The sequence below is a fragment of the Rattus norvegicus genome, chromosome 1 (genome assembly GCF_036323735.1).
Source record: "Rattus norvegicus strain BN/NHsdMcwi chromosome 1, GRCr8, whole genome shotgun sequence".
NCBI classification, from domain to species: Eukaryota; Metazoa; Chordata; class Mammalia; order Rodentia; family Muridae; genus Rattus; species Rattus norvegicus.
Window position 1 is genome coordinate 231354551 of NC_086019.1, and position 26499 is coordinate 231381049.

At 44.3% G+C, this 26499-nt stretch overlaps 1 protein-coding gene across 6 annotated transcripts in view; it reads right to left on the reverse strand.

The window, feature by feature from the left end:
- The window catches only part of Pip5k1b (phosphatidylinositol-4-phosphate 5-kinase type 1 beta), a 278257-nt gene that overhangs the window by 22715 nt on the left and 229043 nt on the right, over positions 1 to 26499 (reverse strand). The window contains exon 14 of one of the 6 annotated variants that reach the window (XM_063264727.1): positions 26251 to 26496. The exons of the other annotated variants lie outside the window; for them this stretch is intronic. Coding sequence (XP_063120797.1) covers positions 26469 to 26496 — 28 coding nt within the window. The 3' untranslated portion in view covers positions 26251 to 26468. Of the gene's footprint in view, positions 1 to 26250; positions 26497 to 26499 lie in introns of those variants that run through there. 6 annotated transcript variants of the gene reach the window in all.

Here is a 26499-nt window from a genome sequence, read left to right on the forward strand (position 1 = left end):
CTTCGTGACTTGTTTTAGGAGCCTGGCAGCCGGCCTGGGTTCTGTCCCATCCATTCTGCCATTCTTCCGTTCACCCAGACCTTCTGAGGTCCAAATCGTCTTGTCTAATGTGCAGGGAGCTGCACCGGGCTTTGCATCAAACCTAGGAGGTCCTGATAGCCCCTGCCACTCTGTTCTTGATAATCCTTAAGCTTCTCACAGATGAGCAGGGGACCCAGGTCCTTGTGGTCCCTCTGGCTGTGGACACTTACAGTCCTTTGATGCCACGAGGGCTGTTATCTGGCAAGTGACATCAATTTAGCGTCACACAGAGCATTAGTCTGCCTGGACTATGCAAACTGTCATCAATAATTCCAAAGCCCAGGACCCTGACTTCTGTCTGCTGACCTAATGACTGTTTTTACAGCCCATTCTCCTGGGCACATGCGTTCAGGGAACAGACAGAACTAGCCACAGTGCTTGTCTCTTAAAAGCCACCTTGGCACTGCCTTGATTAAAACAGAAATAGAATCCCATATCACACGACATGTGTGAGTTAGGGTGGGAAGCTATAGCTGTGGCCAGCACCCCTCCTCCGCCAGGAAGTTCCTTCCCATCAACATTGATCTTTTTAGGGTTTTTTTTTTTTTTTGGTGAAAAATTCTTTAAGGTTTATTTTCCCTTTTTGTGAATGAGCACTTTGTTCACATGCCCATGCCTGGTGTCCTTGGAGGTCAAAAGAGAGCCTCAGAGTCACAGGAATTGGAGTTACAGACAGTTGTGAGCTGCCAAGTGGGTGCTGGGAATCTGCAAGAGCAGCAAACGCTCTTACCCTGCCAAACGCTCCGATCCCCTTCAAATCTTTTCACGAACCTTGGAATAAAAGGCTTTCGATGGAGGCATCCCCTGGCTCCCCATACCTTTTCTCACACTGTTTCCTGAGAACACCTGCATATCTGTATATACACACATACACATATACTATGCAACACATTATATATTGTATATTACACACATACATGCTATATTATGAATGTATATGACATTATATACATTAAAACACACATAATTTGTAGCTACAAAATAATATATACATGTATATTATACAACATATATGTTATATTATGATGTGCATGTCATTATATATTATATAACACATAATATATATGCTATATTATAATGTATATATCACCACACATTATATAACATATATGTTATCGTGTATGTATTATATATGTTATATGCCATATAATATATGTATATATTATTTTGTAACTACAAATTGTGTTTGAGTTCTAATCCCACCACGCACACATCATATATCCATTAGCATTCCATATTACCCCCTCTTTGCCTTCTCTCCCTTCATCTTCTGTCTCTCACTTTGTATTGGACACTTAAAAGATAAATCTTCACCCATTTCATAACGGCTGCTAAAACTTATATTCTATCTTACAATGACACCTAGAATTTTGTTTCCTCCGTGAGTTGCCTCCAAAATTAAGAGATCCATACACAGAGTTCATGCTACTGAGGCTATGTAAATACTGGCTAATGCCAGGCCAATGGCGAGTTAGCATGATATTTTTGTCTCTGGGCACAGTATCATGATTGCTGGGCCCTGCCAAGAAAAAAGTTGCTGGTGTCAAGGCTACAAGGCTCAGTTGAGACTCTGGCTTCCTCTTCACCTTTGCATAAAAAATTCGTGCCACCCTTAAGGCTGCCCTGTGTTATAGAGCTTTTGTCTTTTAAAGCTGACTGTACTGGGGGGGGAACCCCCAAGGTTTCTATAGGAAGTGTAGAAGCCGAGCATAGGCCCTGCTTCTGTGAAGGCTTGGTATGAGGCAGGGCGGGTCATCATCTGGGCACAGAAACCTGGCTCCTCACCTCTAGAGGAATCCTGCCAGCCCATCTCACAGAATCACTCAAGGCACCAAGCCCCACTATGTGTGCGAGAGAAAGGCCAACTGGAAAGAAGGCCTTTCGTTCCCAACATAGGGAGGGAAGCAGCACCATCCTTTCAGCTCCGGAATCATGCCTTGCCCTTTGATGAGGTCTCTTTGCATGGATGGATTTATCACAAGGGCCTGGAAGGGACTCCTGCTTTGGTATTTGTAGCTTTGCTACTGTAACATTAACCACTAACACTGGGAGCAGAGAGCTCTCTGTACAGGGAAAACCTGAAATATAGTTGAGACTCCCTTGGCTGCCAAATCTCATTCAGTCCTAGAGCCACATGCTGCTTTTGTTTCCATAATGCCCAGGTGGGAAGGGAGGGTCAAAAATGCCACCCTGAGCTATACTCTGATGGGGGAGGGGAGAGGCTGTTGCTTTTCTCTGGGACTGGCACCAGACTTCCCATTGCATGCTGGGAGATGTCCCTCCAAGACAGAATCCCAACACGCGGTGCTTTTCAGCTAAGAGAGGAGGAATGTTCACAGGGTTACCCAAAAGACCCAGGAACTTGGGAGGCATTGACAGTGCCTGCAGCTTCCACACTGTCTACTGTCCAGACCCCTAAATCACTTCTGCCGGTGGGGGCACTGCCTTTCAGAGAGTGCCTGTCTTTTTCCTCCTGCAGTCAGAAGCAAGGCTGCTGTTGTTCCTCAGCTCTGCTCCTGCTATTTTTAGGCCAGCAGACTGCCTGTTTCCAGCCAGAGTGCAGAGCAGCAGGCAACCTCAAGTACTGATTGATGGTTGCCTGTGGCTGCAGGGCATGGCTTAACCTCCCTGTGTACAGGGCATAAAGCCTGCTGCAGAGACAGCACAAAGCTGGGGCTTAGAACTGACAGACAGAAAGAGAACGAAACAGGAAGGGCCTGCTGCTCAGAGAGCTGGCCTCAGAAGCGAGCTGCTTCCCTTTGAGAGGAGCCAGCACAGTGTGGATGGTGACCCCTCCGGGAACTTCACCATCTCACAGGCATTGGTCTTTCTAGCAGCCCAGCCCAGACAGACACACGTGCACGCACATACGTGCCCATTAAAGCTGGTAGTTAGCTACATAGCTGTAATCATGTTTTACATTATAAAGACCCCGCTAAGGCCAAGCTGCTTGCTCTGTACTTGTACCTGGCAGCCTTAAGTCTATGCTGTTTAAACACAGGTCACCTGGACTTAAACCCAGGTCCAACCCTGGAGCAACAATAAATAAATCTGGTCTCAATCCATCCAGTCTCTGCTGAGAATCAGCCCGTCTGTCTGGTGTTTCTAAGAGACTCTGGGTCCCAGCAACAATGGTTCCATTAATAAGGAAGAGTAAGAGAAAAACGGGCAAGTGACAGATTGTTCTAAGTGACATCTTATTGGGCCTTGTCAAAAGCAGTAGGAATAAATGATGCTTTCTGGTTTTAAGAATATTAGGAATTGAAGCGAGGGTTTCAAAAGGGGGACATAAGCATTCTACCACGGACTACAGACCGCCTCAAGGTGGGTATATACGTGCTAAGGGCCAGAGGGGCTGCTCAACGGTGATGCTGCACACCTTTAATACTTGGGAGGCATGAGTTCAAGGCTAGCCTGACTGCATACTGGGTTTGGGGCTAGCCCTGGCTACCAATGAGAATTTTCTTAATTCTCTTAAATAATCAATCGCTCTCTAATTACATTTCAATAACGATCTATCAACATTAAAAAAGTTTCTACTTTTTGATTTACAAAATTGTAAACCATTCAAAGACATATTGATAGTCTACTTCACACCAGGTACGAAAGCAAAAGGCGAGTTGGTAAATAGTTCGGACATGGCTAGGCCTTCAGCAGAGAAAACTTTCAAAAAAAAAGTTGGAAGAACATTTTAAATGTTGATGGATACATATGCACAAACATACACACACAAACAGACACACACACACTATATATGCATACTACAGAACATTATACAGTCTTGAAAAAGAAGGAAACCCTGGCATTTATGACCACACAGATAGACTTACTGGGTGTTATGCATAGTGAAATAAGACAGACATAGAAGAAGAAATACAGAATGGCTTTGCCTTGGTGCAGAATTTTGAAATGTCCAACTCATAAAACCAGGGACTGGAACGATGGTTTTTAGATGTAGGAGGAAAAGGAAACATGGAGAAATGATGCTGGTCATTTGGTACCAAGGTTTGGCTAGGCCAGATGCACAGTCTTTAGAGACTCAGTGCACAGTACAGAGGCCAGAGTTACTAATACTTTGTTGTACATTTGAGATTTGATGAGAGAACTGCCTGTTGTTTTGTCACCTCCAAATCTAACCATGTGATATCATGGGCTTGATCATGGCAGCATTTCACAACGTAGACACACATCACACTACGATGTTGCACATTTAAAGCACTAATACCTCATTAAAACTGGGAGACCAAACACCCAAACCAAAAGAGTTTGGGAAATGGCTAATGAGAGAAGGCAAGTAGGTACGTATTTTATTGTAACACATAACAATTAGATAAACAAAGATATTGTAACATCTTTACAGCCCCCAACCAGACCAAGAATAACTACAAACCAAAATGTATACTCGGTTATTAAATTAATTTCTATCACAGTTTGCAACATGGATAGCTTCTGGTGTCTAGGAAAGTGTGTTCTTCATAACAATCAAATATGACTCCTGGCCAGAGCACATATTTGTGGCGCTGAGAGACGATCTATTTGAGTGGGTCCCGTAGGAGAGGCTTAGAAGTATCTGATAGTCTTGAACTCAGGAATTTCCCCAAATACCTCAGAAGGGAGATATTCTCTGAAAACAGACATGATTGCCCTCCCCAGGTAGAGATAGGATGCAAAGGCAATCAGTCATGGACTTTTTAACGCAGTAGGTCACAGGAAGGAGCTAGAGTGAGAGTCTGGGTAGCTGAGCTCTGGTAGACAAGTGCTCTGAGGGGCCAGCTATGCCAAACAGAGTAAGACACGGAACCATCCTGGACCCCAGCTTGCCTCTTCTGTAAAACCGGGGGTATGGATTTGATGAGGTGCTTTGGCTCCCCAAGAATTTTGGTTCTTAGCCTTAGATGTTCTGTCTTCACAAAGTGTGAGAGGAAAGTGGCCTTTCAGAAATGCAACATGCCGACTTGAGAACACCTTTGCTTGGCCAAACTGAACCCATAAAAGTTTAAGACAGGTGAGCAGGAAGTGGTTCCCACGCTAGGAACCACCCCCACTCCCTACCCCCTCAGGTTTAGGCCACAAGGTGCACCTTTCCTGGGTGGCAGTTTGCAGCTTCCATCAACCCAGACCGTGCATGCTTTTCCTGAGGTGACGTCACAGGCCGATGCACCTCTCTCACTTTGTATGTTAACAGTCTTAGCCCAGCGTGCCTCAGAGTGTGACCTTATATGGGCACAGGGTTGTTGAGATGAAGTCATAGAGATAGCCTGTTCCGACATGACCTGTGTCATTATACAAGTGAGAAATCTGTAACACATGCAAGGAGAACTTCACGTGGAGATAAAAGAAAAGGGCTACACCCCAGGAATGCTAAAGCTTTCCAGCACACTCCCAGAAGCCACACAGAAACCTGGGACAAAAGCTGGGAAAGTTTCTTCAGTCTCCAGAAGCAACAGACTCCGCCAGTACCTTCATTGAGGACTTTTGGCTCGAAGAACTGAGAGATGACACATTTCTGTCACGTTACTGCCACCGAGTCAGTGGTACTTTATCTGACAGACTCACACACGAGTCACAGTGGGTTAAATGGTTAATACCAAGCCTGGACTCAGGAAATGGAAAGATTCACTAACCCTCCCTCCTTCCAGAAACTCACAGCACCAATTGGGGGAAGAACATCCTCCTCCCCCTCCTTTCCAGACAGGGCCTCACTGTCAGGAGCCCTGACAGCCTGGAGTGCACCATGTAGCCTTGGGTGGACTTGAACTCACAGAGATCTACCTGCTGCTGTATCTGCCTCTTGAGTGCTAGGATTAAAGGCATGTGCTCCCATGCAAGACTGGGAAGAACTCTTACTGATATGAATTCACATATGAAAGAAGACATAAACCTTAGGAAAACCTGTATTGCAGTGTGGTAAGAAAGGAGAAGTGGGGTGACCTGGGAGAGAAGGGATCAGAAAGGAGGGAGGGCAAGGAAATGGGGGGCGGCAGTGGAAGGAAGGAATGAGAATGAAGTTTTGCAACGCACTGTGTAAAAATATTACAAGGAAACCCATTACTTTGTATGTGAACCAAATAAATTAATAAGAAAAAAATAGTATTTTTAAGTACCTGAAAAAGTACAACTCCTATCCCGTGTTAAACACTATATATTTTTTGTTCTTAAAAACATAAAGCTTTTCCCAGTAAAACCCAACAAAACCTCTTATTTTTCTGTGCTTATGCCTCAGACTTCAGACTTTACTCTGGTTCTAATTGTAAGATGAGATGTTCACACAGAGGGGGCATCATTTAGTCTGTCAATACTAAGATTGCAAAAGCTGCTGGAAGAAACAACTGGAGATCAGATTAGAAGGGCATCATGGCTCTCAAAGACTCGGTCTGCAATTATAACGGTTCACCGCTACTGGAACGCCATATGCAGGTCCCGGCTTTACTGAGCCTGTTAGCATCAAAGAGGCGCAAAATGACAGGAGGGTTTCTCATGCATGGCTTGGCCAACACCACACTAATTACGGGTTCCAACTTGAATAATGGGAAAATATCACGGTAACTGCTAGTCTCCGAGGTGCATGTCAAAAACCGTGTCCTGAATCATTAGGGACATAAACAGTTTAGGGGGAAATAAATTGAACAGAGCTCTTGGTGACCACAAAGGGAGGGGCGCCTGCCTTGGCTTCCCTCACAGCAGAGATGGTCTGTGCTGGGAAGAATGGAGAACTTGCTCTGGTTTCTGAATTACGGGCGAGCCTTAATAATCTCTGATTGTAACTCTTTATAGAGCAAAGTATTAGCTGTGAGTTACGGGTCAGAAGCAGGTATGTTTGAATCAGAGGTCAGTTCATTCCAGTTGCTTAATAAGCCAGATTCCCAAACTTTAATGTGCATCAGAAATGCCCAACTGACCCAGGAAGGTGCATTTTTTTTTCTTTTCTTTTTTTTTTCGGAGCTGGGGACGGAACCCAGGGCCTTGTGCTTGCTAGGCAAGCGCTCTACCACTGAGCTAAATCCCCAACCCCAGGAAGATGCATTTTTAATAATGAGGTTTTGAAGCAGGTGAATTTAGAATCTTTGAACCAGTGATTCTCAACCAATTCTTTGGGGGGGGGGGTGCCGTCACCTAACACCATTGGAAAACATAGATGTTTGTATTACAGTTCATAACGGTAGCAAAATTACAGTGACGAAGGAGCAACAAATAATTTTATGGTTGAGGTCACTACAGCATGAGGAACAGTGTTAAAGGGTTGCGGCATTAGGAAGGTTGAGAACCACTGCTTTTAAAGCAGGAGGGAGCATGGAAAAGGCAGTGACGTCTAGTCTGGAAATGCTATGGCACACCTTTGAGAATGAGGCAGGGCCAGGAAGAGCTGTCTTAGGGAACATGGCCAAGAAAGGGGAGGGAGATGGCGCTCTAGGGTTGATGCTGAAGTGAGGAGGCCTTGCCTTTGTCTTTGAGCATCTTGTATCTCATGATGTATGGTGCTCAGTTTAAAATCTGTCATTGGTCAGGTGTGGGGACAAATGCCTTTTTTAAAATTTTTTTTTTTTTATTTTTTATTTCGGAGCTGAGGACCGAACCCAGGGCCCTGCGCTTGCTAGGCAAGCGCTCTACCACTGAGCTAAGTCCCCAACCCCCAAAATCTGTCATTGGAATTACCCCATATGCTCATGTATCTGAGGAGCATTTGGGTATCTGTTTCTGAGTCTGATCTAAACTCTAGTCGTTTAATAACTGCGTATCACTCACATACGTGTTTACGTCCTATTTGCATGAAATAGCTTGCTGGCAATTAATCCAAGTGCTCTAAAAATATCCACACTGAAGCTCCAGAATAGCACGTCCTCAGAGAGGCTGTCTCCTCACGGATGAGTTAATTTAGAAGTATCTCAGAAGCTTTGGCGCTTGTCTCCTGGGTGCCCACCTACAGGGCTATTTAGCTGGACACAGGCTGTTACACCATCACTGGGAGCACACGCTCTAGCCGTATGTCCATGGAGTGGGGGATAAAGTCGCCTTTTGCTATGGTTTGCATGGAAACTTCCAGAAGAGGGCCCGTGTGTCCAGAGCCTGGTTCCCAGGATAGCGTTGGGAAGTGTGGAACCTTTGGAAGGCGGAACACAGTGGGAGGTCCTTAGTTCTTTCTGAGCAAACCATTAAAGGAGGTAGTTGGACCCAGGTTCTTTGGGGTTTTTTTTTGTTTTAGTTGTTGTTGTTGTTGCTGTTTCCGGGAGGGCCATCACTCTATCACTCTATCTTATGCTCTTTGTCTTTGCCACATGTCAAGCCCACCGGAGCAATGGAACCGACTCATCTTGGGTACCTTTTCTATTTAAAAAATTATTTTTGTTATTTTTAATTACATGTAGATGTTTGTATCTGAGTGGAGGGATGTGCACATGGATGCTGGTGGCTGTGGAGGACAGAGAGAGGCATCGGCTTTCCTCCTGTGAAAGCTACAGGGGATTATGGGTTCTTGGGACTGAACTTGAGTCCCTTAGAGGAACTGAATTTCTCTTAACCATGGAACCGTCTCTCCAGCTCCATCTTTTTTCCTTCTAACGTATGTTGCTGACGTGACAGAAGCTGAGTAGGGCATCCTTTTCGTTAGCACAGGGTTGATACAAAGTACATAAGTCCCAGTATCTGCCATGTCTCTTGCTAATAGGATCCAGTAAACAAATGCCTTCTTTCCCACCTACTGCTAGAAGTCCCTGGGTTTAGCGCCATCGTCACCTCCTTGTCTTCAGCAATATAAGAACCTCTGTGAAGATCCAGTGAAGTGAGCTCTTACAATATCTGCCACTTGGGATCAATTCGCAATAGCCATTGTTAGCATTATCGAAACCATTACTATGTAGGGATTTTGCTAAAAAGGATCGTGCAGTGAATTATAAATAGTGAAATATACAAGTTCTAAATAGTCATTGTATATATCACTTATCCACTTTATATATATCTATTGTAAATATATACTATATAAATTACTAACAGTAGTATCCACAGTGGTTTTCCTATAAGGTCCCCTTAAGTGTCAGAGTGCTGTGTATACTTTGTAGAACTTTTGTATTTGTGTCTAGACCATGCCTGCCCCTGATGAGTGTCTAGTTCCGACAAGATACCGGCTGGCGTTTTACTTTACCTTAACAAGAGGGAAGTAAGATAAATGACTCTCAGAGAACTCTACCATACCATTCACCAATGGTATGAGTGCTTGCGTTGATGCAGGGGAGAATCATTTCCCAATACTAGAAGATTATTTCCTCCACTCGTGTGTGACATTGAAAATGAAACAGGGTGCTTCCAAGTTAATACGGCAGATAATCAACGACAATAAATCTACCCCTGGCTCAAGAGTGCTTACCAAATTTTAAATTTAACCCTTCAGTGCCATGTCACCGAACGCTAGGAAGAAATGCAGGGTGGCTCACAATGACATTGGTTTTTTGTTTTTTTTTTCTTTTTTTCGGAACTGGGGACCGAACCCAGGGCCTTGTGCTTGCTAGGCAAGCGCTCTACCACTGAGCTAAATCCCCAACCCCCCACAATGACATTGTATTTCTTCTGTATAGACACATACACATAGTTTCGGAAATAAAGTAGAAACTTAGCAGGAGATCAGTTTTGAGCCCTACCTTCTAAAGACGTAATAATTCATCAAATGAAAGTTCATGCCATATAGGGATTAATAGCAGCAGAGGGTAACAGCTGTCGCACTGAAACAAGTGACAGTTGACTCTCCTAAGTCAAGAGAAGAGTCAGTCGGCACACCGTGGCAGGAAAGGTAGGAGAAAACATCAGGCGTCAATTTTACTACAAGCTGTTGGAAGTCTCGGCTTCCATTAGAATAACTGCAGCTACTGGCAAAATGGCGGAACAGGGGAATATTGGTGAGGGAGCCGAAGATCCTGATGGAACTCCAGAAGGCACCCACATCCATAGGCTGGTGGGATTTGTTCGTTAACAGGTGCTAAGAATACGGCTCAGTGAACAAAACTCACTGACATTTCCATCTTTTAAAAGTCATAGCTCGTCCTTTTTTCTTCAGCTCTCAAAACTCAAAACTTAAAAATTTGTCTTCACACACAGGACATAACCTATCTGAGCAAATAAACCCTGAGGCTTTTTGATGAATAAGAACTCATCTGTCTTCGTGTTAACGAGCTACTTTGTCTTCGAGACGTTTCCTCCCGTTGAGGGAAGGATGATCTCAAATAGCTCCCCTTGGTGCAATATTGCTGTCTAAGACTCTCTACCAATTGCCAAGAGCAACCCAGGGCCTGTGGTAATCACGAGAGCTTAGGCCAGCCTTGCTGCAAGCACATAATGGATACGCATTTAGAGGACTTGGCACACGGCCTGGCCTTGACAACTTGTAATTAACCCTAGCTGTAATTCTACATGACACGGTTCCAGAGGAAAACAACAATTCCAGGGGAAACACATGTTCCTTCAAGCCGCTTAGGTGGCTGGTTAATGATTTCTGAGAGTTGGAAGCATTTCTAACAGCACAGGAACAGATCAACAGAAGCCCTTCTGCACTCCATGTTGATTCTGTCTCTGTCTCTACGGTGGAAGACACAGAAATGCTACTTTTATTCATCAAAGTCTTCCCTTCCCCTAGAGACGTTCCTTGAATACCCACTAAGACACACTCCCAGATCTTCAGTGGCAACCCCCAACTTGTTCTGAACAAATACTGATTCTGTTTCTTTGCAAATGTACGTCTGACCTTCTTTCAGACACCTATCATCAGTCTTCCAATTGAAGTTTGTTTCCTTCTGAGAACAAGGCTGTCTCTTCCCGAAGATCATAAAGCAGTTCCTGGAAGGGGCTGGGTGCAAAGTGCAGGTGTACTGAGGTGCAAGGATCTGACCTGCCAGGAAGCCTGGCGTGCTGGCCCAACACAGGCTGCTGAGCGCTGGTCTGCATTCCAGCAATTTCCTATACACGGCTTGTTTGAAAATTCTGATATTATGTTCTCTCTGTCTCTCTCTCTGTCTCTCTCTCTCTGTCTCTCTCTCTGTCTCTCTCTCTCTGTCTCTGTCTCTCTCTCTCTCTCTCTCTCTGTCTCTCTCTCTCCCTCCCCCCAATACATTTCCCTCTTTCTAGCATTGTTTAATTGAAAAAATTCTACAGTTCTAAGCATACTGCAGCTAAGACTGAAGAACAGTAATTACCACCCCTCCCCCTTCTCCGAAGCGCTAACCTCCCAGTCCTGGAGTTTCTAAGCCTGACACTTTACATTCACTATCAAATCAAATTTACAATTTTAACAACCTGTCAGGGTAGGTGTTATCATAACGGTTTCACACAAGAAGCAACAAAGAACTGTGTGCCAAGACTCACAGCTTTCAAGCCCAGACCTGACTGGTTACCCCGCATAATGCCGGCATATCTGGGGGACCTTGGGATGTCATGGAACCTCGCCTGTTGCTGTTTGAATGGGCAACAATTTTAGGCTCCCGAATCTCACTGTTTAAAGTCTTATGGAGCGAAGGCGGGAGCTGGGATGAGGGTGGGAGTGGAGAGGATCCTTCCAAGAGCTCCTAACACCGACCACCTCAGGATGGATTTTAATGCTAAGGTTAGACAGAATTACTAAAATATCACTTGTTAGGGAAGCAAGGAAAAGAATCAGGAGATGCTATTTGTGTGTCACAGCAAATGTGTATCCAGTATGGGCAGCTAGGGAGAAGCAGGGACTTCTTCTGACACTTAGCACACATCCAAAAAAAAAAATTCTTTGATTTTACCTCAAGTTCTGGAAGCTAGGAAGTTTGAGCTATGAGTTACGAAGCTGGACATAGCTAAGCTTATAGGGTTTAGGATTCCAAAGCAGGTTAAAACATAATCCATGTCACTTACTAACCACAGTTAAACTGTCTGCAAAAGGACTCAGAGGTGACTTATTTGTCCCCTATGTAAACAGTTGGTTTATTCAATCTCCCATTATTTCAAGTTTCAAGTAAAAAGTTTTTTTAATTAATTAATTAATAAATATTTAGAGGTAGGGTTTCTCTGTGTAGCCCCAGCAATTTTGGAACTCATTCTCCAGACCAAGCTGGCCTTGAACTCAGAGATCTGCTCGCCTCTGCCTCTGTGCTGGGATTAAAGGCATGTACACCCACTCACAGTGTCAAGAGGCAATTTGAAAAAAATATTTTATTTAGTGTGTGCAGTCAGGTATCCCTTCTAGAGTTGGTTCTCTCCCACCACTATGTAGGTCCCCAGGATCGGAAGCAGGTTAATCAGGCTTGGTGGCAACTGCCTTTACCCACTGAGCCATCTCTTTGGCCCCCAGGAGGCTGCTTTAAAGCATGGTTACCTAATATTCACAGTATGACGTAATGCTCCGGCACAGCAGGCTGTGGTTCCAGTGGAGTGTCTGTCTTATGATGCTACCTGACATAGGAGACATCAACTCCTTTTAGAAAACAAACACACACATTCAGTCTTCCCTAAAGTGCCATTCCTCTCTCGTTCAGGATACAATGCAGTATCTTGACAGCATCTCTCTTTGGGCTCTGTGGATGTTTGTCAGAACTTGTTTTCCTCTTTTAAAGACCAGGACGCTTGAAAAAGGTATCTTGTCCTTTAGTTGGGTTGGACTGATGTTTTACTCTTGGTTAGGCAGTAATTATGAGCTGTTCAGAGGAAGACCACAAGGGCCAACTTCTGTCCTCCTCATATCCAGTCAATCTGATGTCACTGATAACATCATACTTGATGGCTTTGCCAAGGCAATATACATGAGGCTCCAAGATCATAAAGTCCCCTTCCTTCTTCCATTTTTAAAGTATTCTATCTATCTATCTATCTATCTATCTATCTATCTATCTATCTATCTATCTATCTAATGTATGTGAGTACACTGTCACTGTCTTCAGACACACCAGAAGATGGCATCGGATCCCATTATGAATTGTTGTGAGCCATCATGTGGTTGCTGGGAGTTGAACTCAGGACCTCTGGAGGAGCAGTCAGTGTTCTTAACCCCTGAGCCACCTCTCCAGCCCCCTGGGCAGGGCACTGCTGAGCATAGCCTGCAGTCTGGGTCTAAGGGACGATGCTTGGTTTCCCTACAGCAGACAGGGCATCCATAGAGAACACTTGCAGTGCTCCTGTGTGGGAGCCTTGTCCCTCTGCCCTCATTTTTTAACCATAGATTCACATCCACATATTCTAGTGAACTTTTTAAATTGGGGGAGGGGTGTCCACAACTCAACCCATGCTGTTTTATTGCTGAAATTGTTTCAGTTCAGTCATGGGGGGGGGCTCCTTCAGCTGGCACCTCTGCCCCTGTGCCCAAAGTTTTGCTCTCTGAATACTTAACTACCTTTAAAATTATATTTATTGTAATCTTTTTTCTTTTCTTTCTTTTTTTTTTTTGGAGCTGGGATATTTTAATCTTTTAAAAAAGATTTATTTGTTTAATGTGCAGGCATATGCTGTCACTGTCTTCCGACAGGAGAGGGCATCAGATCTCATTACAGATGGTTGTGAGCCACCACTTGGTTGCTGGGAATTGAACTCAGGACCTTCGGGAAAGTAGTCAATGCTCTTAACTGCTGAGCCATCTCTCCAGCCCTATTCATTTTAATCTTAAGAGTGTGTGTGAGTGTTTGTGTGTGTGTGCGTGCATGTGTGTGTGTGTGCGCGTGTGTGTGCGTGTGCGTGTGTATGTGTGTGTGTATGACAGGGAGGGAAGAAGAAGAAGAAGAAGAGGAGGAGGAGGAGGAGGAGGAAGAGGAGGAGGAGGAAGAAGAGGAGGAAGAGGAAGAAGAGGAGGAGGGGAGGGGAGGGGAGGGGAGGAGAGGAGAGGAGAGGGAGGGAAAGAAATTGCTTGCGTGTATGCACATGCATGTGTGTGTAGCCTGTGAGTGGCGTGCCAGAAGAGGACACTGATCCTTGGAGCTGGAGATACTGGTAGTTGTGAGCTGTCTGAAGTGTTATGTGAAGAACCAAACCCAGGTCCTCTGTGAGAGCAGCAAGTGCTCTTAACTGCGGAGCTGTTTCTCCAGGCCTTTTAAAAAGCAAAGAATAGAAACTTCTGGTTTTTTGATTCCACTTTAGCGTTAATTCAGAAATCAGAAATCATTCACTTGTGGGAGAGGATTCCTATCCCTCTTGTCAAGCTAGAGGTTTGCAAACAAGTTTGCTAAGCTGCTCTTAGTTTGTGAAAGGGTTGGGTGTAGAACTATGTTGTCTGAAGTAGACTGTAGCAGGCATGGGCTTTCCCAGGGGTTCTGTGCTGGTTACTGTGGTCACCACTGTAACACAACGCCTGATAAAAAGCTGCTTAGAGGAGGGTTTCTTTTGGTTCGGGGTTTCATGATGGGAGAACCCATGGGGAGCTGGGCTCCTTGCCTGGCGCTGGGAGTGTGGCCGAGCCTGTTATTTCTTTCAAGATCAGGGAGCAGAGCTGGGACAGGAAGTAGGACTGGGTTATAACCCACCAACACCTACTTCCTCCAGATGGTCCCCACCTGCCCCCGCTCTACAACTTCACAACAGCACCACCAGCTGGCACCTAAGTGTTCACATGCACGAGTCTCTGGGGACCACTGAGCACTCAAAATCTACTGCACACCATAAGGTCCCTTCCCCCATCGGCACCTTATACTTTGAAATTACACGACAGTGGCTGCCAAGCTGGACCAGGGATGAGAATGCTTCTCGGTTGGAAGTCAGAGGTGATGCAGAAAGAATGTGGAGGTGTCCACCTCTGGGGACTAGCAAGAGTCGCAGGTGTTCTTTGACTTGAGTGCCCAGCATGGAGCATGGTTAAAAACTGGCTATTGCTAGAACACTCTAGTCTACGCTGTCTCATTCTGTTCATTGACATTAGAGGTTTTCTCATCTCATCCTTACATTACCACCACTACCCCCTCCTTCTCCTTTTTGTTACACTCATTGAATGCATGTGTTTGTGCAGATGTGCGTCCAAGGCCAGAAGGTATTTTCCTCCACCACTTTCCATTTTATTTTATTTTTTAAATTTTTAATTTTTTTTGAGATAGGACCCATTGCTGAATCTCAAGTTAACAGATCTGGCTATGCTGACTAGCCTGTGTGAGCCTCAGAGATCTACCTGTCTCCATCCCCTAGTATTGAGGTGACATATACAAGCTGGTATGTCCAGCATTTTCTTTGGGTTCTGGGGATCTGAACTCGGATACTTGTGTTTGTGTGATGGACACTTTTATAACTGGTGCATCTCCCTGATGATTATTACTTTCTCTCCCCCCACTTCCTCCTCCCCCCACTTCCTCCTCCCCCCACTTCCTCCTCCCCCTCCTCCTCCCCCTCCTCCTCCTCCTCCTCAAGTCAGGGTCTTAGTCTATAATCCAGTTTAGCCTCAGACTCACAATAAATTCTTTGCTCCAGTCTCCCAAGTGCTAGGGTTACAGGTGTGATCCACTGGGCCTGGCTCCCTTTCTTTTCTGACCCTCGATATCAGCCAAAAAGACAAAGAAGTGATCCTTCATTTTCTCTTTAGCCATGGTGTCTCATTATGTCACCCAGGCTTATCCTGAACTCCTGGTCTTGGGTGAGCTGCTTTCCTTAGCCCTTCACGTACCAGGATGGCAGGTGGGAACTATTGCACTTGGCTTTATTTTCTTGGTCCCATTTTAGCAATGAACTCATTTAGCAATAAATGCTGTGCTGCTCAGGCTTGTCCTGAACTCTTGGGCTCAAGTGAGCCTTTTACCTCAGTCTCTTCTAGCCCCAACTGCAGGTGTGAACGACTACCTCAGTAACGTGTTTGTGTGGTGGATACCATTAATCTTTAGTACATGAGGAGACTGGGGCCCCGGGGCTGTTAAGTGACACAGCTGGTGAGTTAGGAGTGAGCAAACCCAACTTATGAAAAGTGGTGCAGCTTCCGAAGGAGGCAAAGTTTGTCAAGGGGAGCAGTTTCCAGTCCAGACCCCTTTAAGGCTTCATGCTTAATGGGCTGGCTTTGCTCAGTTCATGTGAAGAGTAAAGAGGCATCATTGTATGTGAAACAGACTTTTGTCCTCTGTTTACTGTGAGGACTGACTCAAGAGACTCCCTGAGAGGCAAGGTGGCAGGGAAACTCAAGGATATTCGTGTTTAAAAAACTCCATGCTATTTCTCTTCCCAGGTCTCTTAGCTCTTCCGGGAAGTGTAGCCTCTTCCAAGCTGCCCATTTCTTTCTTAATCATGCCATTAATGTCTGCCCTACTAGGACAATCCCTCCTTTGTAACTTCAATGCCCGGTTTCTGATTCTTTGCCCTTGAGAGGAAGGAGCTTTTAGCTCTCATTCACACAGAGCCTCAGCAGCCTCCTGGCCTGCATACAGAGTCAGGTCAGACCCAAGTCAGGCTTGGCTTGTTCAGAGACAAACTCAAGGGAGTAGCCTTCGCAGTAAGGCAACCGCAGAACACATGCCAATTTATTCAAAGTTCAAGGTATCAATGCTTGCACTGTTCTGAGACAGCAAGATAGGATGTTTACTTACGATAAATAAACACTAGCCCTTTCCCTCCCTTAGGGGCCTTGACATCTCTTAATGGCATTTTAAATCATTTTAGTCCATCCGTCATGTGAGTGGAAAAGGGCTTCCATGGGTGAGGGTGGAGCTACGCAAATTCCTAAGTGTCCATCAGACTTGAAATTCAAAATAAAGATGCTACAGGACACGTGCACATGCCTGAATATGAAGCACTCTTGAAAATGAGAGGAGGATGTTTAAAGACTGCCAATGGGGAAGAAAAAACCGCTATTGACTTAATTTCCGTCTAAAATGAGTAGCAGGTGCTGAGATGAGCTCAGCTACAAAACGAGGTGTGTGTGTGTGTGTGTGTGTGTGTGTGTGTGTGTGTGTGTGTGTGTGATCTCTGTGTGTCTGTGTCTGTGTGTGCACACATAGGGGGTGGTAGCTTTAACTGACAGGAGCTTAGAAACAGAAGATATATTTTTATTTAAGGATTTTTCCACCCTTGCGGATCAGATCTCAAGTTTTAATTTAATATGGCATGAGGAACCGACCCACTGAAAGCTACTGTCAGAGTAGGGAGAACCCACCTGAAATTCCTGCCACACAGCACTCAGTGCCCTGACAGGGAACACACAGGGGAAGGGAGGGTGCCAGGTTTGTGACTTAACTCCAGGATTTGAGAGGTGGAGTTTAGGAATGGACTTTATGAGTTATCCCTGATGATCTTGTAGTAAAGACCCCTGGGCAGAGGGCTAGTCATGGTAACAGGTTAAAAGTGTGTATTATAATCAGATAAGTATCTTCCCTCAAGGCTGGCTTCACATCTATGTGACTGGAGCAATTGCATGAGTTCCCATACTTGGGAGGCCCCAGCTTACTTTAATGTCCTGCCTTTTTTTGTTTGTATCTGTTTTGCTATGTAACTCAGGCTAGCCCTGGATATACTCTGTAGCTCAGGCTGGCCTAGAACCCATGATATTCTTTTCTTTTTTTTTTTTTTCGGAGCTGGGGATCGAACCCAGGGCCTTGCGTTTGCTAGGCAAGCGCTCTACCACTGAGCTAAATCCCCAACCCCTGATATTCCTTTCTTAATGTCCAGAATTCCGAGATAATCAAAACACATCACGATGCTCTTGTTTACAGTGTTTGAGCAAGGGTTTTCACATTTTTATTTCTGGTGAGACCTTTCACATTATGGAGTGAGTTTTGAAGGACTGTGGTATTTTGGGAAGGTCCCGTTGACATGCATCCCTGCATATAACATGTATACATGTTGGGGCTTTTCAGGGGCTTGAAGTAAAGGTTAGTGGTCGAGTTGTGCACAGCATACTGGACGCCCCAGAATCAATTCCCAGCATAGAAAATAAAAGTTGACTTTTCTTTCTTCAACATGTAGACTAGAAAAGAGTGCAAGGCTTGAGCAACAGACAATCTTGGAGACGTCAGCCATGACTAACATCTTAAGATACTGAAATGCTTTAGTCACAAGGTAATTCGGAATTGTCTTGAATGTGCCAGTACACTTGACAAAATGGCACTTCATACAATGACTGGCCCCTTCTCTCTTGGTGAATCGCTCTTTAAGGAGTATGTCTTGGATGTGTGGTGTAATCCTATGATTGGCAACAGAAACAGGAACCAAGTTGGCTGCCTGGTCACGTGTCTCAGTGGATAGTGGTTGGCTACTGTCACCCCATCATTTTAATCCTCTGAGCCCTATGTTCAGTGTAGATGAACTGAATAGCTCCTTTAAGACCAAAGAGTCATGTGAGGAGAACATGCAGAAAAAACAGCAAGCCTTTCTTTTCCCCATCACAATAATACAATCTATCTGTTTTTTTATGAGGCAGTGAGAATCGGGAACTTCAGTCTTGGCAGAGCTCAGGGATGCTTCCCTACTTGGCCAGGAGCTTCCGCTTTTATTTTTATTATTTGTTTTAAATCTCAAAATATCTTATGTTTAATGAACTTAACTGGGTCTCTGGATTCAGACAGGACTGGTCTTTCTGTCTACACATGAAAAGTAATATTTCTACTTCTGGTAAGGAAGGGATATGCTTCGACCTTTTGATTCTACAACTACAAGAATAATTTGTCCAGAAATAAATGCTTCCTCTTTTTTTGTTTACCCCCACATCAGAATTTTAAATGATAACAGATAGGAGGAACTGGAGGAGGCAAATTGTCTATTTTTGATACATGTTTCCCTGCTCACTTCATTTCCTCTATTTTGATCCACAGAGCTTCTTAACGAGTCAGGAATAAGAGGGAAAGTGAGCATTTAGTTGGGGAGAGGGAGGCAGTTAAGACAGGTGCCTCTGGCTAAAAGTCTAGTTAAGCAGGCAGATCAGCTCCCAGAATCCTCTTTACTAGGATTTATCTTCTCCCAACTCTATTTTTTTTCAAGTCTTAGCCTCAGGAGTGGGTAGAAAAGAGGGCCTTTGGATCACAGAGCACCATTCACAGTGTAGTGTAGGAACAAACATGGGGATGAGGTGGGGTGAGTCCATAATCTTTATCTTGCAGGTTGATTGACTAGGGAGTCTCTTCTGGGGAATCTGGCAAACTCTGGAAGCCGAATTTGACCTGAGAAGCTCCTAACACTAGTAGCCATGGTGAATCATCCCAGAGCAAATCTACAAATAACCCTGCCCCCAGGCTTCCAAGCACCAGCCCCAGGCTCCCTGTGTCCCACTTTTTGTTTGCTAGCTTTATTGAAATATTATACACACCAAACAATCGATTCACTTAAATAAAGCAGTGCAATCCAGTGTTTTTCAGTATACCCGGAGTTGTGTGACAACCACACAATCAATTTAACAATGTTTTCTTTGTCACTTGCTAGATGACTGTGCTCATTAGCAATCACTTTGTTTTTCCCAAGCCCTTTCTTAGCACTAGGTAACAGCCAATTTACACCCTGTCTCTGCAGATTTACAGTGGCACACTTTTAAGCCTCAGCAGACAACCAAGTATTATAGAAACCTAAGAAAAGCCATTATCGTAAGAGAGGGGACAATACAGGGATGAGGGGGGAGCTAATTGGAAAGAAGTAAGATGATAAGGATGAAAAAAATGCACCCCTGACCCCACACCCCAGTATCCTTAGATCCTCAGTGGAGTTATTCAAAGTCTTAAATAAAAGAAGGAGGCACCTAAACAAGGAAATAAGTGGGACAAGAGAAGTCTTGGAAAGTGAAATGTGGTAGCAGGTCTGACTCAGTGACAGGCTGCATGAGAAATCAAGGTTATTACACTTAGATATACTTAACAATAGATAGACTTAGCAATAGATACACTTAACAATAGACACACTTAGCAATAGATACACTTAACAATAGACACATTTAACAATAGATATACTTAACAATAGATACACTTAGCAACAGACACATTTAACAATAGATACACTTAGCAATAGACTCATTTAACAATAGATACACTTAGCCATAGATATATCTAGCAATAGATAAGCTTAACAAAGATAAGATGGCAGGTGGGATCAATCAAAAGACACATGGACAAAGTCAGTGCTTGGCATTTTCCCAACAAGATCATAATGAGAGGAGAGAAAAAAACCCAACAAACAAACAAACAAAAAAACAGAGGTGAGGAGATCAACAAGATTGCTGACTACAAAAACCAAGTCAGACAAAAACAAAAAAAATAGAAAGCATCTCACCCTGGAGGACCTGAGTGTAGACTGCAAGGGACAGTGTTCTTTACAATGGGTGACAATAAGCTCAACAATTCCATGCACTTTATCAGAAAACAGAGACGATCTCTAAGCTTTAGGAGGGAGAGAAAGTAGATCATATGCATTAAGATCAGAAAACAGTAACTTTGAACCCCTCAGCAGCCCAGGTAGCCTGAACACAGTACAATAATGCCCTCAAAGGCCTTAAGGAAGACCATCCCCAAGAAGACTCAGGGCCTTGCTAATCCAGTTAGCTTAGCATAAAGAGCTTTCAGGTTACAGAATCTCAAGACTTTCTATGAGCTCTTTCTCAAACCGTGACTGGAGGACGGGCTCCATAAAAGTCAAGGAATAAGTTAATAAGAGGAAAATATAAAAAACATCAAGCAACGGAGGAGATGGGGAACCCAGAGTAGATGTGAACAAAGACCTCAGAATTGAGAGGCACCAGGCACAGGGAGCAGACTGGAGAAGGTCGGAAGTCTCTAGGAGAAGCATTCAAGTGTATGGATCTGATACAGTCTTTCTGAGTCAAACAGGCATGGTGGGAAGCTTGGGATTTAACCGGTAGTAACAATTAAGTACAAGTAAGAACAGAACAGGATTCATTCAGGGGTGAGATGAATGAATGAATGTATTCCCCAACCCTGGTATTCAGGACATATAGGGAAAAGTAACGATGCCTTACAACAGGGCAGAGTTGTGAGTGGCATCTGTGACATGGTAAGGACAATGATGATATGACATAAATGATGGCATTGTTCTAGCAAAGCACAGAGGAGATGAGTTGATTGCTACGGAGGTAGGAGGGAGGAGGGGGCTATCCTCATCCAAAGTGGCCCATGCCTGTGGAAACTGGAAGACAACCCTGCTTGTCCAGTCATCACTCATCCCTCCCCAGTCCCTAGTGGCATGATCATTTTGTTTACAGAGCTGAAAAGAAAACGACTAAAAAGAAAACCAGACATGAAAGGTGGCTGCCTTTAGCAAAGAAATGAAGGCTGGGGACATATGGGTTAGTGGTTTGCACAATAAGTTGTAGGTTACAACGATTGTAAGAAACAGAGAACCCAGGCTGGAGAGATGGCTCAGTGGTTAAGAGCACTGACTGCTCTTCCAGAGGTCCTGAGTTCAAATCTCAGCAACCACATGGTGGCTCACAGCCATCTGTAATGAGATCTGATGCCCTCTTCTGGTGTGTCTGAAGACAGCTACAGTAACCATATATAATAAATAAATAAATCTTAAAAAAAAAAAGAAAAAGAAAAAGGAACAGAGGACTAGGATACCTGCTGCTGGCTACTGTTTTGTATACATGACAGGGAAGCTGCACCCATGCAACCTTAACAATGTGCACTGAAGTGTGTATATTCTGTAAAAATAAAACCTAGAGAGACGCAGAGATGTGCGAGGGTATATTTACTGCATCAGAAACACTTCTGGCCCCATCTTTTTCCAATCTGTTGGTTGCCATTTTGTCCTTATGACAGTGTCCTTTGCCTTACAGAAGCTTTGCAATTTTATGAGGTCCCATTTGTCTATTGTTGATCTTAGAGCATAAGCCATTGGCATTCTGTTAAGGAAAATTTCCCCAGTGCCCATGTGTTTGAGGCTCTTCCCCACTTTTTCTTCTATTAGTTTGAGTGTATTTGGTTTTATGTGGAGGTCTTTGATCCACTTGGACTTGAGCTTTGTACAAGGAGATAAGAATGGACCGATTTGCATTCTTCTACATGCTGACCTCCAGTTGAACCAGCACAATTTAATGAAAATGATGTCTTTTTTTTACTGGATGATTTTAGTTCCTTTGTCAAAGATCAAGTGACCATACACGTGTGGGTTCATTTGGAATTCTGATGGGGATTTCATTGAATCTGTAGATTGCTTTTGGCAAGATGGGCATTTTTACTATATCGATCCTGCCAATCCACGAGCATGGGTGGTCTTTCCATCTTCTGAGCTCTTCTTCAATTTCTTTCTTCAGAGGCTTGAAGTTCTTGACATGCAGATCTTTCACTTGCTTGGTTAGAGTCACACAAAGGTATTTCATATTATTTGTGGCTATTGTGAAGGTGTCATTTCCCTAATTTCTTTCTCAGTCTGTTTATCCTTTGAGTAGAGGAAGGCTACTGATTTGTTTGAGTTAATTTTATATCCAGCCATTTTGTTAAATTTGTTTATCAGCTGTAGGAGTTCTCTGGCGGAACTTGTGGGGTCAGTTAAGTATACTATCATATCATCTACAAATAGTGATATTTTGACTTCTTCCTTTCCAATTTGTATCCCTTTGACCTCTTTTTGTTGTCTAATTGCTCTGGCTAGGACTTTAAGTACTATATTGAATAGGTAGGGAGAGACTCCAGAAAATCAAATAATCCTATTAAAAAGTGGGGTACAGAGCTAAAGAATTCTCAACTGAGGAATATTGAGAAACACCTAAAGGAATGTTCAACATCTTTAGTCATCAGGGAAATGTAGGTCAAAACAACTCTTAGATTCTACCTCACACCAGTCAGAATGGCTAACATCAAAAACTCAGGTGACAACAGATGCTGGCGAGGATGTGGAAAAATAGGAACACTTCTCCATTGTTTATGGGATTGCAAGCTGGTACAACCAACCACTCTGGAAATCAGTCTGGAGATTCCTCAGAAAATTGGACATAGTGCTACCTGAGGACCCAGCCTGGGCATATACCCAAAAGATGCTCCAACATATAACAAGGGCATATGCTCCACTATGTTCATAGCAGCCTCATTTATAATAGACAGAAGCTGGAAAGAACCCAAATGTCCTTCAACAGAGGAATGGGTACAGAAAATGTGGTACATCTACACAATGGAGTACTACTCAGCTATCAAAAACAATGACTTCATGAAATTCTTGGGCAAATGGATGGAACTAGAAAATATTATCCTGAGTGAGGTAATCCAGTCACAAAAGAACACATATGGTATGCACTCACTGATAAGTGGATATTAGCCCAAAAGCTTGGAATACCTAAGAAAAAACTTCACAGATCATATGAAGTCCAAGAAGAAGGAAGACCAAAACGTGGATGTTTCATTCCTTCTTAGAAGGGAGAACAAAACACTCAAGGAAGGAAATACAGGGACAAAAAGTGGAGCAGGGACTGAAGAAAAGGCCATCCAGAGACTGCCCCACTTGGGGATCCACCCCATATGCAGACACCAAACCCAGTCACTATTGCTGATGCCAAGAAGTGCTTGCCGGGGCTGGGGATTTAGCTCAGTGGTAGAGCGCTTACCTAGGAAGCGCAAGGCTCTGGGTTCGGTCCCCAGCTCCGAAAAAAAGAACCAAAAAAAAAAAAAAAAAAAAAAAAAAAAAAAAAAAAAGAAGTGCTTGCCAAGAAGCCAGATCAGGGTGTCTCTTGAGAGGCTCTGCCAGAGCCCTACTGATGTAGATGAGGATGCTTGCAGCTCACCATTGGACTGAGCACAGGGACCCAAATGGAGGAGTTAGAGAAAGGACTGAAAGAATTGAAGCAGTTTGCAACCACATAGGAAGAACAACAATATCATCCAACCAGACCCCACCAGAGCTCCCAGGGACTAAACCACCAACCAAAGAGTACACATGGAGGGATCCATGGCTCCAGCCGCATATGTAGCAGAGGATGGCATTGTCCAGCATCAATAGGAGGAAAAACCCTTGGTTCTGTGAAGGTTCGTTTCCCCAATGTAGGGGAATGCCAGGGCATTGAGGTGGGAGCAAGTGGGTGGCAATGGGAGCATCCTCAGAGAAGCAGAGGGAGGTGGAGGGAGTATGGGAGAGGGAAATGGGGATAATATTTGAAATGTAAATACAAAAAAGAATCCAAGAAGAATAAAGTTAAAAAAAGAAAGAAACGCTTCCGGCATGATGTAAGATGGCATTTTCACTGTGGTTACCTTCGCCTTTTGTCAGCAGTAGACTTCCTGGGTCAGAGGTTAGCACTCTGCCACTGAGCTGTCTTGGCCCGAGCCCCTACTAAAAGCTTACACTTTCACTTGTGTTTAGTTTTGGTATATGCATGAGTGCTTTGTTTGCATGCCTGTATGCATATCATGTGTGTACCTGGTGTCCTTGGAGGACAAAAGGGAAACCTGGATCCCCCGGAACTGCAGTTACGGAGTTTCCATATGGGTTCTACAAACCAAACCTGGTCCTGGGAGAGATCAGTCAGTGTTCGAACCACTGAGCAATCTCCCCCAGTTCTTTTTATTACCATCTTATATCAAACGTACACATCGAAAGGAGCCTATCTGGGGTTCAGTCAGACACTTGCTATTATATTAAGGAAGCAGGGGTGCTGGGAGATGGCTTACCAGGTAAGCCTAGCAACTGAGTGTGTTCTCTGGAACTCACGTTAAAGCGCAGGGAAAAATTGACTCCATGATGTTGTGCTCTGACCTCCATACTGGTGACACACAAGTGTGCCCCACGCCCTGCCACACACACACACACACACACACACACACACACTAATAATAATAATAATGATAATAATAATAATAATAATATAAAACAGGGTAGTAGAATTAAGAATAATTGGTTTCTTTTTTAAATTACCTATATTCAAAAGCAGTTAAATAATTTTCATAATCAGAAAATGAACCAATATAACTTAGAAGTGTATTCTAAATACTTGGCCTTATATTCACTGATAGGGGAAGGCTTCGGCCCCCATCAAAGAAGCTTTCTTTGGAAACACGCGTCTGTTACAGAGATTACAACTGGTTAAAGTGCAGAGCAAGATGACCCTGGGGTGCGGGGTGCCCAACTCCACTTGATACACCTACAACAGAGCCCTTGCACCTAAGGCTCAGGGAACTAGGGGAACGGGGGCGGGGATTGTGAGACACAGAAGACCAGGACACCTGCTGGTGGCTAGTGTTTTCTATACGCGACAAGCTGAGCTCTTGCCATCTTGACAATGGAGCTGCTGAAACGAGACCTTCGCATGGGGAACACAGGGCGACATGCCAACATGAATGGGGGAAATCTCTCCTCCGAATGGAGCGCTACAGGGGACCATTGGCTGCTGGGAGAATCAGTCTCCAGGGAGGGGCTTCTGATAAATGATCCAATCCCAAGCGGTTCAGCCTTAAACCAGTGCGCACAGTCACAAAGCTCAGTGTCCTCAGTATCAGCAGGTTGTGCATGTTTGCGTGTGCGCGCACGCACAGGCACGCACTCGCATGCACACGCACATACTCGTACGCGCGCACACGCACACGCACGCACACGTAACAAAATCAACTAAAGAAGGAACAGACTTGAGAGGGCGACGGGGGCACTGGAGGGGTGGAAAAGATGAAAGTCCAGTATTCATGTATGAAATCCTCAAAAATATTAAAAAATTAAAAAAATTCACAAATAAGTCCACTTCCTACTTGCTCTCCTGCCCATTCTCTCTGGTTTTTGAGGCAGGATCTCTCGATATAGCCCTGGCTGGCCTGGAACTTGCCACGTAGGCCAAGCCCTGGGATTACAGGCCTGTCTAGTCCTATTTCTTATATGAAGCCAGTTTACGGTTATTCCTATTAACAGAACCCAACCCTTTCCAGGACGTCAAGGGAACCCCTGTACAAGGGCATTTTTCTTTCCGTTTTTCCTCCAAGCCGATACTGAGATGACTCTGATAATTAAACTTTCTAAGGACCATTAATCGATCAAGCTAACGATTGTGCTTGCTTTCTCCCCTCAGTACCGTGAAGAGTTTCTGGAGTCAGAGCAGCTCAATAAAAAGAATACTTTGTTTTGTTATCAATTCTGAGCTGAGGGAAAAAATAAATCTCGGAAGGTCATTTTTTTTTTTTTACATTTTATTATTATTATTTTTTTATTAACTTGAGTATTTCTTATATACATTTCGAGTGTTATTCCCTTTCCCGGTATCCGGGCAAACACCCCCCTCCCCCCTCCCCTTCCTTATGGGTGTTCCCCTCCCCACCCTCCCCCCATTGCCGCCCTCCCCCCATAGTCTAGTTCACTGGGGGTTCAGTCTTAGCAGGACCCAGGGCTTCCCCTTCCACTGGTGCTCTTACTAGGATATTCATTGCTACCTATGAGGTCAGAGTCCAGGGTCAGTCCATGTATAGTCTTTAGGTAGTGGCTTAGTCCCTGGAAGCTCTGGTTGCTTGGCATTGTTGTACATATGGGGTCTCGAGCTCCTTCAAGCTCTTCCAGTTCTTTCTCTGATTCCTTCAACGGGGGTCGGAAGGTCATTTTAAGTCTCTAAAGTCAATATTACTG